Source organism: Haliotis cracherodii, unplaced genomic scaffold (genome assembly GCF_022045235.1).
Source record: "Haliotis cracherodii isolate W230 unplaced genomic scaffold, xgHalCrac1.p SCAF_8, whole genome shotgun sequence".
In the NCBI taxonomy this organism is placed as follows: Eukaryota; Metazoa; Mollusca; class Gastropoda; order Lepetellida; family Haliotidae; genus Haliotis; species Haliotis cracherodii.
In genome coordinates this window covers 38,796,963-38,815,423 of record NW_027266341.1, presented here as the reverse complement: position 1 = coordinate 38,815,423, position 18,461 = coordinate 38,796,963, and the positions used below count along the sequence as shown (strand labels likewise).

Sequence of the window (18,461 nt, the reverse complement as noted above, 5' to 3'; positions counted from 1 at the left end):
GTGTGAGTACATTATATATATATATATTAACTTCACGAGATGAAATAACAAGTCGCGGATTACGAATATCAATCAGCTCTTGTGACCTGCCTGCGAGTGGGTTAAAATTTAAAGTCACATTGGCTGCAAGATTTGCCATATTGTGAATACCTGCCTGGGAGAGTGTGATTGTTCACTGACGTCATCAAACGACTGAGTGAGTAGAGATCACATGACTTGAAGCACTCACGACGGGGGACACTTGATATATATAATACGAATACATTTACACACTATAATCTCTTCAAGGCAAACTCTATCGCACTTGAAAAACAACAACCAATGTCATACTGTATAAGAGGTAAAATAAATCACATGATATCTCAATGAAGGTCCCTGGGGCTGAACGAAGGAATGTGTTCCCTTCCGCCTTTCAACCATCAGCCTTGACATTGACTCAGTTAGAGTAATTGATATTCCTACTTTCGATTTAAAACACTGGCAGACATTTGCATGCTTTAAAAGCGGTAGACCTACATTTTCGTGAGTAGACGAGTCAATTTTACTACAACCCTTTCTATTGATCTGCAGTAGTCCTGTATGCATTTTAGTTGTTCATACGCCAAGTAATATATTTTTATTTCTGATTCTTATCAATGAACGACACAACATGTGTGCCTGGTGAGGTCGATACAGGTTTGAGGCAGGCGAACGCAGGCCTACGCTTAGGCTCGGGGCGAGCTTGAAACACGTCCTTCATACACCAGCCTGACTATTAAGTAATCCTACAATGAATGATCAATATCTACCTGTTAGTAATTATACAGAGACAATGTTCCATGGCAACGTCTAGACCGGAACTAGAGAGGTAGCCACGCCCTACAGTCCCATCCGTTGTGTTGTTGTGTATTATCTTTATGGAATATGTGGCAAATACATATTAAAGTGTTTTGTACCTTTGGAAGGAAATTGCACTGTACTCAAAAGTGAAAGGTAGTTCTATAACCCGGAAGTTTTAACCACGCAATGCACACAGACCACGTCCCGTGTCTACACTGTTGTGTGCCATTAGGTCAAGCAGATGTACTAAGCAGTACAAAACAATCATGGCATGTCTCTTGATGTTCACAAATCGGAAATAGTGATTTTCCCCATAATGTCCACACATAGTAAAGAGTGAGTTTCCCCATAATGTTCACAAATAAGAAATACACTGTAGTGATATTCCCCCATAATACCCACAAATAGTAAAGAGTGATTTTTCCCTTGGTATCCACACATAGTAAAGAGTGATTTTCCCTATAATGTCCACACATAGTAAAGAGTCATTTTCCCTTAAATGTCCACACATAGTAAAGAGTGATTTTCCCCATAATGTCCACACATAGTAAAGAGTGAGTTTCCCCATAATGTTCACAAATAAGAAATACACTGTAGTGATTTCCCCCATAATACCCACAAATAGTAAAGAGTGATTTTTCCCATAATGTTCACAAATAGGAAAGAGTGATTTTTGCCCATAATGTTCACAAATAAGAAAGAGTGATTTTCCCCATAATGTTCACAAATAGGAAAGAGTGATTTTCCCCATAATGTTCACAAATAGGAAGGAGTGATTTTCCCCATGGTATCCACAAATAGTAAAGAGTGATTTTCCCCATAATGTCCACACATAGTAAAGAGTGATTTTTCCCGTAATGTTCACAAATAGGAAAGAGTGATTTTCCCCATGGTATCCACACACAGTAAAGAGTGATTTTCCCCGAAATGTTCACAAATAGGAAATAGTGATTTTCCCCATAATGTCCACACATAGTAAAGAGTGATTTTCCCCATAATGTTCACAAATAGGAAAGAGTGATTTTCCCCATAATGTTCACAAATAGGAAAGAGTGATTTTCCCCATAATGTTCACAAATAGGAAAGAGTGATTTTCCCCATAATGTACATGTTCACAAATAGGAAAGAGTGATTTTCCCCATGGTATACACACACAGTAAAGAGTGATTTTCCCCATAATGTTCACAAATAGGAAATAGTGTCCTTCCAATCCATAATGAAACCCAGATAACACAGAAACCCTGTTAAAACCTTTGGAAAACGTTTCCATATGGTTACAAAAACGTTCGAAAAAAAAATTTATGGAGTTTCTATAACGTTAAACTTTTCAAAACGTTTAGAAAACACATTGGCGAGAAACATTATGGAAACTTAAATAACCATTGTTAAAACGTTTCTATGTGGTTTCAAAAGCGTTCGGGAAAACGTTATAAGAACATAACTTTGTGGGGTGTATTTGCTAACGTTTTCAAAATGATTCGAAAATCTGTTGGCGAAAAAAACCAGGGTTGAGATCATCCGGCGATTGTAGGGACATCATAAATTGGGAACTGGCATCATTATAAAATTCTTTTGTCAATACTTCCAGTGTTCGAAATACCATCCAATTCGTACATACGTAAGTCCATTCACAAACCATTTCATGCAGTACTGTCTATCTACTAATTTCCATATTCAAAATTCATCCACACAAATCCAAACGTTAAGAGGCTAATAAAGCAAACATAAGCATCATTGTTTAATCACTAATTATGGAAACGTGGATGGTCCCCATATATGTCAGTGCTAGCTGTCGTGATTATGGTACATTACATATGTAGCCCAGAGCAATGTCTGACACAGTCACACGGCATTTTTTAAAACAAAACTTATCATTTGGTACACATGTCTAAGCGTGAAAACATATGAATGACCTGAGCAAGTTCAGCCATCACTATAGTTACATGTCCATTTTGCAAATTCTAATATTTTAGTACAATATAAATATATTTTATGAACCTTATGTATGAAAGTATTATTTTTGACTGAAGCATTAGCCATCTTGATCTGTTACAAAAGAAATGTGTTTTGAAATCGGCGATTATTTAATTATTTTAATACATTATTAGTATATTGCAACTCTTAGTATTTTATCAAATGGATTTTAAACTGAATGTAGTTTTGGAAAGCTAAGTCTAGTTACAGGTGAAATGAACAGATGTTGCAATCATGTGAGCCGTTTCCTGGATGTAAACAGGCGCACGTTTACTTTTGAATCGATCAGCCAACATGGCCCTAAGAGTTACTACATCAATTTGTATAACACAATTTTGTATACATTGTGGTGTGGAACTGACAATCTACATTTTTCCACATATTTTAAACAAACGCATATTGCCATAATTAATCTAAATACTCGGGATTATATTTATCGAATTACCCATACCCTAACGCACATTTGGATTGACGAGGGCTATTTCAAAGTCGACTTATGTCGGCCATCGAGTGGGGGGCGAGGCTTCTTGTAGGTTACGGAAAGATCCGAATGGTGACGAATGTCACTGGAATCTGTTTCGGCGGATAATCGAGACTGGTTATACCCTGGCATTGATGTAAATATTTACCATGTTTACTTAACCTTTAACCTGCTGAATTGATTTAGCATAAGGCGACGTAAAGGGGGTGGGCGATTTCAAACAGTCGGTGCTTCGAACACACAAATGTGACGTCACAGACAGGGGTCGTCAGCTGAGAATCTTTCGTTTCAAAACAATTACAGTAAATTGTGAAATATTGGGCCTGTCACATAAAGAATAATCACAAATCACTACAAGGTAATCACCACTAATATGAAATAATTTGACTTTCAGGATATAACTGGCGTATTATTTAATCCGTTTGACCTTGCATGCACCCCTTACCCGGAAACGGTAGACGATAAATCAACACGCCACATGCAAGTTTCTCGGTAATAGTCTATCTTGTATTTGAACTTTTGCTTATATACTGCCGTAAAAGGCGACTATGATTGTCGTAAGAGGCGACTAACGGGATCGGGTTGTCAGGCTCGCTGACTTGGTTGATGCTTGTCATCGTATCTCAATTGCGTGGACCGATGTGATTATTTGCAGTGCGTGACAGCGTTGAAACAGTAGCTCGCGATGTCTGATGTTAACGTGGACACACTGAGCGGCGAGGACCCAGAGGAAGAGCCCCGGGCTGAAGGTTCAGAGGAGGATGCGGCACAACCTCCAGCTGCCCAGCGCCAAGATCAGACATGTAACAATTATAATAAATAAAGCGATAAAATACAATCCAATTAAAAAACAATAAAATCTCTTGCTTGATAAAGGTGTTAGGATCTACACCGGAACGTAGAACTAATTGAAATAAAGAAGTTGTTCATCCATAGAACTCGTCTTACTTCATCACACCAACTTCTAAATGCCACTGAAAGAAGTTAATAAAATCTCTGCATAAAGCAGAGTCGATTGTACAATTGCGAATATATCATGAGCATGTGTTTATGAATCATTATCAAATAGTAATTTACCAGATGTTTTCGAAAAGGTGAGCGTATTCTACCCCATCGGTGGCACCCGTCACAAACACATGCAAAAGCAAGTCAATTGTTCACCTTAAAAAAAACCTTGGGAACATATAGTATGGAATTGCATCGGACATCATGTTTGTCAGCGATGCGTCAAATTTGGAAATGTCCTCCACATGTCTACCATAAAACCTTTTGAAAGCTTTACTGTGGCCTTGAATGTTGTAACCTTGCTCAAACAATTTCAAAACAATCGAGTTCAGTCGAGTAAAGCTGAATGGTTCCCGGACATCAGAAACACCATAACAATATAATCACACCATTTCACCCCGGCTGAACAGCTGAAACTTGATATTATATTATATATTCCCAATAAGACTTGTACAGCGGTCTGACGTGAGACTTTTGTTTACCTCAGTACACAATAAGACGACACGAAGTATGGACTGTCATGGCAAGTGGTTGTTTACCGTTAGATTGGTTTATTGATTAGCCCTGCATTCATCAATATACCGGCTATTTCGTCTGTAAATAACAGATTGATCAATTTATTTAGTCATAATAATATCGTAATAATTATTAATTTTCAGTTATGAATACATTAATATGATCGCATTTGATTTTTCCCTGTGAGTATTTTTTCCTAAAGGTGACTAGTGAAATTAAAAGATTAACGATAACCAGGCTGAGATAATAACAGATTGATCAATTTGTTTAGTAATATTAATATCATTATAATTAGTAATTTTCAGTTATATATATATTAATATCATTGTAGTTGCAGCTTTGCCTTTGGGTGTATTGTCTTTAAGGGGATTAGTGAAATTAAAATATTAACGATATCTAGATATTAACAGATTGATCAATTTGTTTTGTAATCTTAATATCATTATAATTAGTAATTTTCAGTTATATGTATATAGTTATATCGTTGCATTTGCAGCTTTCCTTAATGGGATAAGTTAAATTAGAAGTTTAACTATATATGTCTAGATGCCATGTATTGCATTATCAGGGCAAGAGGAGGTAAGATGTGATTTGACTCCTGATGTCTCATTGCCACCAAGACCAGTACAGTTTAGAAGTTCCAACGTAACAGAAAACTGGCAAACGGCTAAATCAGGTAATCACTGCTACTGTAGTTCAAATATGTATTGATATTCCCCAACCCTCTACATAAACAACTCGCGACTCACTGGTGTTAATATCAACTTGTTCTCGCCGCGATATGGCTGAAACAATGCTGATTCGACGTTACCTTTTAACTTACTCACTACACATTAAACATTATGTGATTTCTGCCATATTTGTTTAAAGTGCATCGCATGTCCTGAGGAGCGTTCAAGATTAGTGGACTTGTTTTAACCCCTAAATGCTAAGCACCAGACAGGTTGACAAGTGACATATTTTATGGTCTTTTGGTATGACGCGGCCCTGAATCAATCGACCGACATTGCGCTCACTAAGCAAACTCTCCAACCATTACACAACGGAGGCGGTCAGTTGTATACAAACGTTAAAAGTGATGCATGGTTCTGCAATAAATTGATATAAAGAAAACATTACAATGAAAGTGTTTGAGTGAGTGATACTCACCGCCGTATCAGCAATATTGAAGTATACCAAAGTAAGAGGGCAAATCTTGAATAATGTAAAAGAGCATGTGATAGCCATTATGGACAACTTAATATGTCCTTCTACAACTAGGTGAAGCTCAAGCAGAAAACTCAGACGACTCAGGGCAAGGTGATTCTTATACAGGAAACCCTTATGGGGATCTAGATGATCGCACTTCTTGTCCGAATAGGCTGAAAACTGAGATGAAAGGGGAGGTTTGCCCTGGTGGTGAAACATCAAGGAAGAGATTAGTGCCAATCAACGTACCACAGCCAAAAAAGGAACAAGTAGATACGAAGAAAAATACCAGTGCGGTTGCAGTGGCAATAGACACAACCAACGTGTTACAACCAATTCTTGGACCAGCAGATGCAGAGAGAAATACCAGTGCGGTTGCAGAGGTAATAGACACAACCAACGTGTCACAACCAATTCTTGGACCAGCAGATGCAGAGAGAAATACCAGTGCGGTTGCAGAGGTAATAGACACAACCAACGTGTCACAACCAATTATTGGACCAGCAGATGCAGAGAGAAATACCAGTGCGGTTGCTGAGGTAATAGACACAACCAACGTACCACAACCAAATCTGGGCCAAGCAGATATCAATGGTGAATCTGAGAATACCAAACGAAGACCCGAGAGGAAAGACCAAACTGGTGAAAATAGTCCAGAAAGTCGAGGTACTTGTGGTGTAAATCCAGAACGAGAGTCTAGACAGAAAAGTACAAACCAGAATGATGCAATACAGACACAGAAACAAGAGCTTGGCGTTGAACTGAGTAATATACGGGACACACGAATGGAAGCCGGCTCCGGAACAAGCCAGAAGAGATTGACGGTAGCCGAGAGTATACAGAGAAGTAAAGCTGCAGACCGTTCAGAGAAACTGCAAAATAAAGCCCAGGGTCGAGAGGATGAACTCGTGTCTGTGCAAATAAGTACACCGGGGAGTCATGGAGTAGAAGGGCCATCTGAAAACCTTGAACAAGAACAAAGAACTCTGGCTGCACAGGGCATTAGCGCCTCGAAAACTACCCAAAGACTCACGTCTGCTGAACATGGGTCGAGAATTGGAGCTATATCTGATAGAACTGGAAGAGGGTTGAGGGACAGAGTAGGTCGACACCAGACAAAAGAAGGTGACCGAAGGAATACAAGAGACGGGCCTGGGTCGGGAAGGGAGGATAGTGGCCTTAGACAAGAGGGAACTGGGGACCCACAGAAAGGTAGCACGGTGGCCAGGGAAGGAAAGACTGGAGATGAAATAAGGCGACAACAGGAACTAGAGGCTGTACATCCGAGAGAAGACCCCAATACAGGTAGTGAAGTAGCCCGACAACACCGACCTGTGACTACACCGGAAAGTGCGAGTGAAAAAAGCAAGGAAAGAGTGAGAGATGGCACTTCGGAACAAGGTCAAGAATGCAGAAATAAGACAGTGCAGCCCCGGGACGGCCAAACGGGAGGCGGACTGGACCAACAACAAACAGCTGAGAAACATACGGGAGCCGAGGATGTTGGAAGGAGCGAAGCTCGTGTGTCTGGACCAACTCCTGCAAACCAAAAAGAGGTAGATGCAGGTGAGTAGTCGTTCATAGGACAACATTCAAAATAGGATATGTGTTAATACCAGTGTGTGTATAGTTACAACAACACAACATGCATATGCAATAAAGTATTGAAGGCACCGCGAGGCGATTGGCATTGGGATAACAGCCACACTAGACAGTATTCCAGCCAGACTAGACAGTGTTTCAGCCACACTAGACATGATCCCAGCCGAACTAGACAGTGTTTCAGCCACATCCTGGTGTTGGGAGGGATGGTACACGTATGGGTCCTCGACAGGTAACACTTTGGTGAAATCCAGGCGTACAGGTATGAGGTTCCTGGGGTTACGACTCAATTGCCGGTGATGTACTTTCCATGCACTTTTTGTATGTTGTTTAACGCTGAAACTCCAGCAATATTCCAGCTATATGACGGCGGTTTGAAATACTCGAGTCTGGACCAGACAATCCAGGATTTGACCTCATGAGCATCGATCTACACATTTGGGATACGATAGCATGCATCAACCAAGTCCGAGAGCCTGACCACCCGATCCCATTAGTCGCATCTTACGACAAGCACGGGGTGCTGAAGACTGTCTAGGCCCTGAGGATGTTTCCATGCCTGAATGTTTGCAGTCAGTTTATATCTCAAAATATTTCTGAACCATTTTTTTGCAGTCTGAGGCAGATTACATTGCATTCAAGGTGTATAACGTACAAAGCCTAAGTTTCGTTGCCTGATTTATAGGAAATGGGAACGAAAATAAATTGATGTATTGATGTTTTCTAGATCCCGATGGGCCTTGTACAACTCCAGTCGGGTATCTGCTGGATTCCACGGAAGGCGGACAGAACAACAGGACGAAAGAGGTAATCTAACAATTGTAATGGTCTTCCGATTATTGATAGCAAATGGTCTTAGTGTAATATGTGTATTTGACGAAATCGGTTGTTAGTGAAATGATACGAGATGGTTTGTTTTTTTATTTCCAGCAAATAATCTTTGAGATGTCATCGCATCCTTGTAGCAAAATGCTAACTGCTTATGGGCTGGGAGCTCAGTATCTGGGATATGATCATTGGCAGTTAGAACAGATGTGGTAAGTTGTATGGGTACCAATAGCATGCCACGTGGCCAGATGATATTGTCATATTTGCTGCGTGTTATGTGTCCTGCATTTTCTTAACATCACAGGATATTGTGGTTCAGATAGTCCAATCTGATCCACAACATAGCCAGTTCGTATTTCTTCATCATTTCTTATCCGTGAAGGTGTTAATAAAGCGACAAAACCCTTCCATATCCAATAGAAATCTCTGCATAAAGCAGCGTCGATTGTACAATTCCGTCTATATCATGAGAATATGTTTATGAATCACTGTCAAATAGTAATGATACCAGGTGCTCTCGTCATGAAGTTCGAGCTGTTTTTATGTGAAGATCGACGGATAATAGGTCACTATGAAACAATGACATACTTATCAGTATAACTGAAACTGAGTGTCACAATGAATCGTTATAGTAAAAAGACAATTCCGTGACAAATAAATAACACGAAACAGACATAAAGAAGTCACATCAAATGCCCTTTATTCATTTTTATATCAATCAACACAAAGTAAAACATAATATCTTACATGTTCTTTATGACTGATATAGTTGTTTATCGTCCAAAACAGCTTCCACAGGAGATATCACTTAGGTGAGATGAAGTGATATCTCCTAGGAGATACCACTATTATGAAATTGCATCACCATGATTGGCCATGACGTCACAATCCTATGACATCACTAATATCTCTGCCACTATAGCTGTACTTTGTAGTCCCTGGACACTGGATATTGCTGTTTTCAAAGTGAAATGATTGGGAAAACTATTTTGGATGATAAATATAATTTCTTCCTTGTGTCTTTGGATATACGATATATCACAACTCGTCGACAACAGTTTATACTTCCCCGGCAAACCTCGGTGTTGTAAACTTGTGTCTACTCGTGCTCATATATTTGATATGAAAGACACAAAGGTAAGTTTCTCTGTATATTTCTGTCAGTATACTGCTATATGTTGAAGGAACGTTCAAGTCCCTGGTTGTGACAACAATGTGGAAAGAGTGAAAAATTTCTTGAAGGCACTCAGCGCCAAGGGAAGGACCATCCACCACATGCTGCTCTACTTCACCCAGGAAGAGAGTAAGCGGTTGGACATTGTGAGATTGATTAAGAAAATACATCTATGTGACTGCTGCAGGAGAATTCTCAAGACTGTGGAGATCTAGTCTTAACGAAAGGAAGGATCAGAAAATCGAACAAATATTTTAAAGCAGTACAAACGTGTATATCAAATAAAATACGTTTTAATATATCCATGTACATGCTATTCTCACGTTTTTGAATATATTTGATTAATTAACTTGTGTCCATCTTTTGATCCCTGTCGGCTTACACACACAATTCCCCTTGCAAGTATATAAATTTCACAAAGTGGTAAGATCACTCTGGCTACATCACTTTAAACTTAAAACTGCAATTTCTTTCATATCCTTGTTTTTGTATTGAATCATAGGAAGCATGTTGGACTTGTCTAACGCTGTTCGCATTGTAGAGTTCGAGCTTAAGAGGCCACTAACGGGTTCGGGTGGTCAGACTCACTGACTTGGTTGGAGCATGTAATTTATCCCAATTGGGTGGATAGATGCTCATGCTGTCAATCACTGGATTCTCTGGTCGAGACTCGATTTCTTACAGACCGCCGTCAAAAAGCTTGAATATTGCTGAGTGCGGCGTTAAACAAGCAACCAACCAGCCAACGTCAATCGAGACTTCGTTTCGCAAAAAAGTGTCATTTTTGTTACTTGCGTGTATTCTTTCGCTTCTCTCAGCGGTCTCCTAGTATTCAAGAATATTTTTTGTCAAAGTTGATTTTGTATATAATCATATCGAAATGTATGATAACGATTTATCGTGACCCTAAATATTTTTTATACTTTTGTTTATATTTTTAAGATGCAAACACGAAACTTCTTTTTAAGTCGCAAATACAAGGAGTGGTGAACCGTCCCTTTGTGTCAGGTAGGGAGAAGTTACGTTTCAAGGCTTAACATTTGTAATTAACTAGTTTAATTTTCCGGTAGACAACTGCACAAAAAGTATATGATAAATAGGATATTCCATGTGTCTCGTGAAATATCACGTTTCTTTCATCGAGTGACAAGGGAAAAGGAGATACTTTCATGAGTGGCGTATCCTCTATATATTTAACAGCGACAGAACACTTTCTATGATCGTAAGAAAGTCATTTCCAGACTCAAATGATCACCCAAAGGCCCAAGACTGGTCACTGGCTTTAACTTTTACCAGAATATGAGCGACAAAGTCCGTTCCATAATCAAGAGAAATCTCTGCTGGGAGCAGTCAATATCGACTATATCGTAAGCATGATATTTATAAATCCCTATGAAAAAAAATGAGTATATAAGATGTTCGTAAAATGGTGAGCGTATCCTGCACCACCGGTGGCATCCGTCACATATGACTGAACGATTTCAAATTCAGGATCAGTGATATATATAACTCTTAATGAAAACTAAAAATATCCACTATTGATATGGGAACCCCTGTATAGACTCCTAGTCTTATGGGTACTGATATCTTAATAGAACAGAATCTATTTCCTATAGTCTTGGCATGAGGCCTTTAGTACAGATCCCAATCACAGTTTGGGTTTAGAGAGGGTCACTCAACAACTGATAACATATTTGTTCTTCATTCACTAGCAAATAAATATTTAGAGAAAAATGGAGGTGACGTTTATTGTTTGTTAATTGATGTTAAGAAGCCTTTGATATGGTTGATAGTACAAAATGTGTCCGTCCATCCTAGATGTTGGTTCACAGCAGTGCGTCCACTAGTTTCACAGGGTACACGTCATCACACCAGCATTCACACATATTCTCACGTCATATTCTCCATCTGCAGACGCGGTCATGACACTTATTGTCAGGCTTATTCACTCAGCCTCAAGAGAATGATTTTTCGTTCGTCATTGAGCTACATCGGTCACCATTACCTTTGTAGTAAGACAGAGATCAGCAATGACAAGACACAACGCCACCCCCCTCCCCCACACCCCCCAGCAATGACAAGACACAACGCCACCACCCCACCACCACCACCGATCCCTCCCCCCCCCCCCCCCCGCAACCCGACTTGGTTTATGCATGTCTTCGTATCACAACTGCGTGGATCGATGCTCATTATGTCAATCACTGGATTGTCTGGTTCAGACTCGATTATCATAGTGGCGTTGTGAGTGAACTGGATAGGATGCACTCTCTCTGCCATTATTCAGGTGACTGGTTCTCTAGCATCTCACACTGTATGAATATTAACTATTGATCTATTTATATGCATGACATGGCATATACCAGTCGATATCGGGTTAACAACGCGGTTTGAGTGCGAGGTGAAGGTAGGAATGTTATACGTATTCTGTCCTTAACACTGCTTACCTGAAGAAATACCGAACAAATAAAACCAGGTCAAGGGGACAATGAAATATGCAGCTCGCTGCACACTCGTGACTGTACTGTAGAAACCTACTTTCGTTTTTACACTTCCCGCTTCCTAGAGTAGCGAAGACAGACAATGACTGATATCGTGCTCATTGTCTTGTTGTTTGACATCATCAGGATATAAAACACGAATCTATAGGTTCTTCTTGCATGTGTATTTCTGATTCAAATCAATCATCGATCTGAAGAGGCTGAGTTTGTATTGAGATTGTTGACAGGTGATATTCCGACCCGAAATAGGTTAGTGGTTGTTTTCCTTTTCGTTGAATCTGATCAGAATCGAGTGACGTCTCGTCGGACCGGACGAGTTCTGTTGCATGCAGGAACTGAAACAAAAACAATTATTTACATCATTAAAATGTTAAAAAGTTCCATGCATATTAACGTCGCCTAGGTGAGTAGCCTAGTAAAATTACCTCGCGTTCTATTACGATACGCAACCCGCCATTTTGTTTTTTGACCGGTTTATCCGTTTACACACAATGACTGTGTGAACGACACACTGCCTCTTCCGGTAATGGCTTGCGTCGCGACGTTTTCCCTTGTTTAATTACTTTCCACAACTATATTACACGATGACATTGCATAAACTGCCATAATATTAATGAGGCGTTTATTGATGGAGTGTTGACAAACAGGGATTTACGGCACTTTTATTCTGTTGCTATTTATGTTGACTATTTGATGTGAAAAAATACAAAGATATTTTAACTGCATTCATAAACAGTTCACTTAATATTATACTTCTATTTCATGTATGTTATCACACCACACCACATAAGACCACATACCACCCCCCCCCCCCCCCACCTCGTGACATAACACCACACCACATAACACCACACCACATAACCCTACACCACACGACATGACCCCCACACCACGCTACATAACACCATACCACACCAAACCACATAACACTACATACCCCCTACACCACACCACATGACCCCACACCACACCACATAACACCAAATAACCCCCTACCACATCACATAACACCATACCACATAACACCACACCACATAACACCAAACCACAAAACACCACACCACATAACACCACACCACATAACACCCTACCACATAACACCACATCACATAACACCACACCACATAACACCATACCACTTAACACCACACCACATAACACCACATAACACCCTACCACATCACATAACACCATACCACATAACAGAACACCACATAACACCACACCACACCACATAACACAACACCACATAACACCACATCACATTACACCACACCACATAACACCACATCACATTACACCATACCACATAACACCACATCACATAACACCATACCACATAACACCACACCACATAACACCATACCACATAACACCATACCACATAACACCACATCACATAACACTATACCACATAACACCACACCACATAACACCATACCACACCACACCCCATAACCCCCTACCACATCACATAACACCACACAATATAACACCACACCACATCACATAACACTACACCACATATTCCCTTACCACATCACATAACCCCTACTACACAACATAAACCCACATCGTACCACATAATCCCACACCACACCACATAATTCCACACCAAGCCACATAACCCCACACCAACCCACGCCACACCTTGTAACCCTACACCATACCACACCAACCCCATACCACACCAACCCCATACCACACCAACCCACACCACACAACACACCAACCCACACCACACAACACATCAACTCACACCACACAACACACCAACTCACACCACACCTTGTAACCCTACACCATACCACACCAACCCCATACCACACCAACCCCATACCACACCAACCCACACCACACAACACATCAACTCACACCACACAACACACCAACTCACACCACACAACACACCAACTCACACCACACAACACACCAACTCACACCACACAACACACCAACTCACACCACACAACACACCAACTCACACCACACAACACACCAACCCACACCACACCTTGTAACCCTACACCATACCACACCAACCCCATACCACACCAACCCCATACCACACCAACCCACACCACACAACACATCAACTCACACCACACAACACACCAACTCACACCACACAACACACCAACTCACACCACACAACACACCAACCCACACCACACAACACACCAACTCACACCACACAACACACCAACTCACACCACACCTTGTAACCCTACACCATACCACACCAACCCCATACCACACCAACCCCATACCACACCAACCCACACCACACAACACATCAACTCACACCACACAACACACCAACTCACACCACACCTTGTAACCCTACACCATACCACACCAACCCACACCACACAACACACCAACCCACACCACACAACACACCAACTCACACCACACAACACACCAACCCACACCACGCAACACACCAACTCACACCACGCAACACACCAACTCACACCACACAACACACCAACCCACACCACACAACACACCAACCCACACCACACAACACACCAACCCACTTCACACAACACACCAACCCACACCACACAACACACCAACCCACACCACAAAACACACCAACCCACACCTTACAACACACCAACCCACTTCACACAACACACCAACCCACACCACACAACACACCAACCCACACCACACAACACACCAACCCACACCACACAACACACCAACCCACACCACAAAACACACCAACCCACACCACAAAACACACCAACCCACACCTTACAACACACCAACCCACACCACACAACACACCAACCCACACCACACAACACACCAACCCACACCACACAACACACCAACCCACACCACAAAACACACCAACCCACACCTTACAACACACCAACCCACACCACACAACACACCAACTCACACCACACAACACACCAACCCACACCACACAACACACCAACTCACACCACACAACACACCAACTCACACCACGCAACACACCAACCCACACCACACAACACACCAACTCACACCACACAACACACCAACCCCATACCACACCAACCCACACCTTACAACACACCAACCCACACCTTACAACACACCAACCCACACCACACAACACACCAACCCACACCACACAACACACCAACCCACACCACACAACACACCAACTCACACCACACAACACACCAACCCCATACCACACCAACCCACACCACACAACACACCAACCCACACCACACAACACACCAACTCACACCACACAACACACCAACCCACACCTTACAACACACCAACTCACACCACACAACACACCAACTCACACCACACAACACACCAACTCACACCACACAACACACCAACTCACACCACACAACACACCAACCCACACCACACAACACACCAACCCACACCACACAACACACCAACCCACACCACACAACACACCAACCCACACCACACAACACACCAACCCACACCACACAACACACCAACTCACACCACACAACACACCAACTCACACCACACAACACACCAACCCACACCACACAACACACCAACTCACACCACACAACACACCGACTCACACCACACAACACACCAACTCACACCACACAACACACCAACTCACACCACACAACACACCAACCCACACCACACAACACACCAACTCACACCACACAACACACCAACCCACACCACACAACACACCAACCCACACCACACAACACACCAACCCACACCACACAACACACCAACTCACACCACGCAACACACCAACCCCATACCACACCAACCCACACCACACAACACACCAACCCACACCACACAACACACCAACTCACACCACACAACACACCAACTCACACCACACAACACACCAACCCACACCACACAACACACCAACTCACACCACACAACACACCAACCCACACCACACAACACACCAACCCACACCACACAACACACCAACCCACACCACACAACACACCAACTCACACCACGCAACACACCAACCCCATACCACACCAACCCACACCACACAACACACCAACCCACACCACACAACACACCAACTCACACCACACAACACACCAACCCACACCACACAACACACCAACCCACACCACACAACACACCAACTCACACCACGCAACACACCAACCCACACCACACAACACACCAACCCACACCACGCAAAACACCAACTCACACCACGCAACACACCAACTCACACCACACAACACACCAACCCACACCACACAACACACCAACCCACACCACACAACACACCAACCCACTTCACACAACACACCAACCCACACCACACAACACACCAACCCACACCACAAAACACACCAACCCACACCTTACAACACACCAACCCACTTCACACAACACACCAACCCACACCACACAACACACCAACCCACACCACACAACACACCAACCCACACCACACAACACACCAACCCACACCACACAACACACCAACCCACACCACACAACACACCAACCCCATACCACACCAACCCACACCTTACAACACACCAACCCACTTCACACAACACACCAACCCACACCACACAACACACCAACCCACACCACACAACACACCAACCCACACCACACAACACACCAACCCACACCACACAACACACCAACTCACACCACGCAATACACCAACCCACACCACACAACACACCAACCCACACCACGCAACACACCAACTCACACCACACAACACACCAACCCACACCACACAACACACCAACCCACACCACACAACACACCAACCCACACCACGCAATACACCAACTCACACCACGCAATACACCAACCCACACCTTACAACACACCAACCCACACCACAAAACACACCGACCCACACCACACAACACACCAACCCACACCACACAACACACCGACCCACACCACAAAACACACCAACCCACGCCACACCATGTAACCCTACACCATACCATATAACCCCATACCGCCCACACCCAACAACACACCAACCCAGACAACACCACATCACACAACACAACACACCACACCACACTACCAACACAACACAAACCACACCACACCACACCACACCACACCACACCACACCACACCAAACAACACCACCCCACTTATGATCAGTGTTTGGAACACTTGACACGTTTTTTATGCGTACACAGTGGACACGTTTTCTATGTGTACACACTTGACACGTTTTTTATGTGTACACACTTGACACGTTTTTATGGGTACACACTGGACACGTTTTCTATGTGTACACACTGGACACGTTTTTTATGGGTACACACTGGACACGTTTTCTATGTGTACACACTTGACACGTTTTTTTATGTGTACACACTGGACACGCTTTTCTATGTGTACACACTGGACATGTTTTTTATGCGTACACACTGGACACGTTTTCTATGTGTACACACTGGACACGTTTTTTATGGGTACACACTGGACACGTTTTCTATGTGTACACACTTGACACGATTTTTATGTGTACACACTGGACACGGTTTTCTATGTGTACACACTGGGCACGTTTTTTATGGGTACACACTGGACACGGTTTTCTATGTGTACACACTGGACACGTTTTTTATGGGTACACACTGGACACGTTTTCTATGTGTACACACTTGACACGTTTTTTATGTGTACACACTGGACACGGTTTTCTATGTGTACACACTGGACACGTTTTTTTATGGGTACACACTGGACACGTTTTCTATGTGTACACACTGGACACGTTTTTTATGGGTACACACTGGACACGGTTTTTCTATGTGTACACACTGGACATGTTTTTATGTGTCAAACTGAACACGTTTTTTATTGGTACACACTGGACACGGTTTTTTTATGGGTACACACTGGACAAGTTTTCTATGTGTACACACTGGACACGGTTTTTTATTGGAACACACTGGACACGGTTTTTTATGTGTACACACTGGACACGTTTTTTTATGGGTACACACTGGACACATTTATTTTATGGGTACACACTGGACACGTTTTTTATTGGTACACACTGGACACTTTTTTATGGGTACACACTGGACACGTTTTTTATGGGTACACACTGTTACAAATATAACCTGTTATAAATGAGTGCACCTACTCATTGATCATCTCCTCATTTCAGTGACCTTGACCTCACAGTGGAATTAATGACCGATAAATCAAACAGCGTCCAGCCCGCGACGTCCAGCGTCCAGCCCCCGACGACGTCCAGCGTCCAGCCCGCGACGTCCAGCGTCCAGCCCCCGACGACGTCCAGCGTCCAGCCCGCGATGTTGTAGCCAGTGACACTGTTACACATTGTATATATGGACGTTTGCAGCAC

General features: G+C 42.6%; 1 protein-coding gene across 2 annotated transcripts; it reads left to right on the top strand.

The window, feature by feature from the left end:
* Window positions 1-471: 471 nt before the first annotated feature.
* Window positions 472-18,454, top strand: LOC139450343 (otolith matrix protein OMM-64-like). Of its 2 annotated transcripts, none has more exons than XM_071232023.1 (7): window positions 472-522; window positions 3,930-4,077; window positions 5,364-5,471; window positions 6,056-7,549; window positions 8,313-8,392; window positions 8,516-8,622; window positions 18,261-18,454. In XM_071232023.1, exons 2-7 carry the CDS (start codon window positions 3,960-3,962, stop codon window positions 18,415-18,417), a joined length of 2,064 nt encoding a protein of 687 aa, XP_071088124.1. In that variant the 5' UTR covers window positions 472-522; window positions 3,930-3,959; the 3' UTR covers window positions 18,418-18,454. The 2 variants fall into 2 exon arrangements, with proteins under 2 accessions (XP_071088124.1, XP_071088123.1); XM_071232022.1 differs by lacking the exon at window positions 18,261-18,454 and adding an exon at window positions 9,598-10,183.
* Window positions 18,455-18,461: the final 7 nt, after the last annotated feature.

Excerpts from the sequence above, each read along its gene's own strand:
- LOC139450343 (XM_071232022.1), top strand. The coding sequence starts at position 3,960 with ATGTCTGATGTTAACGTGGACACACTGAGCGGCGAGGACCCAGAGGAA. Across the intron at positions 8,393-8,515 it reads AGAACAACAGGACGAAAGAG|CAAATAATCTTTGAGATGTC; the intron begins GTAATCTAACAA and ends TTTTATTTCCAG. Across the intron at positions 8,623-9,597 it reads TGGCAGTTAGAACAGATGTG|GAACGTTCAAGTCCCTGGTT; the intron begins GTAAGTTGTATG and ends TATATGTTGAAG.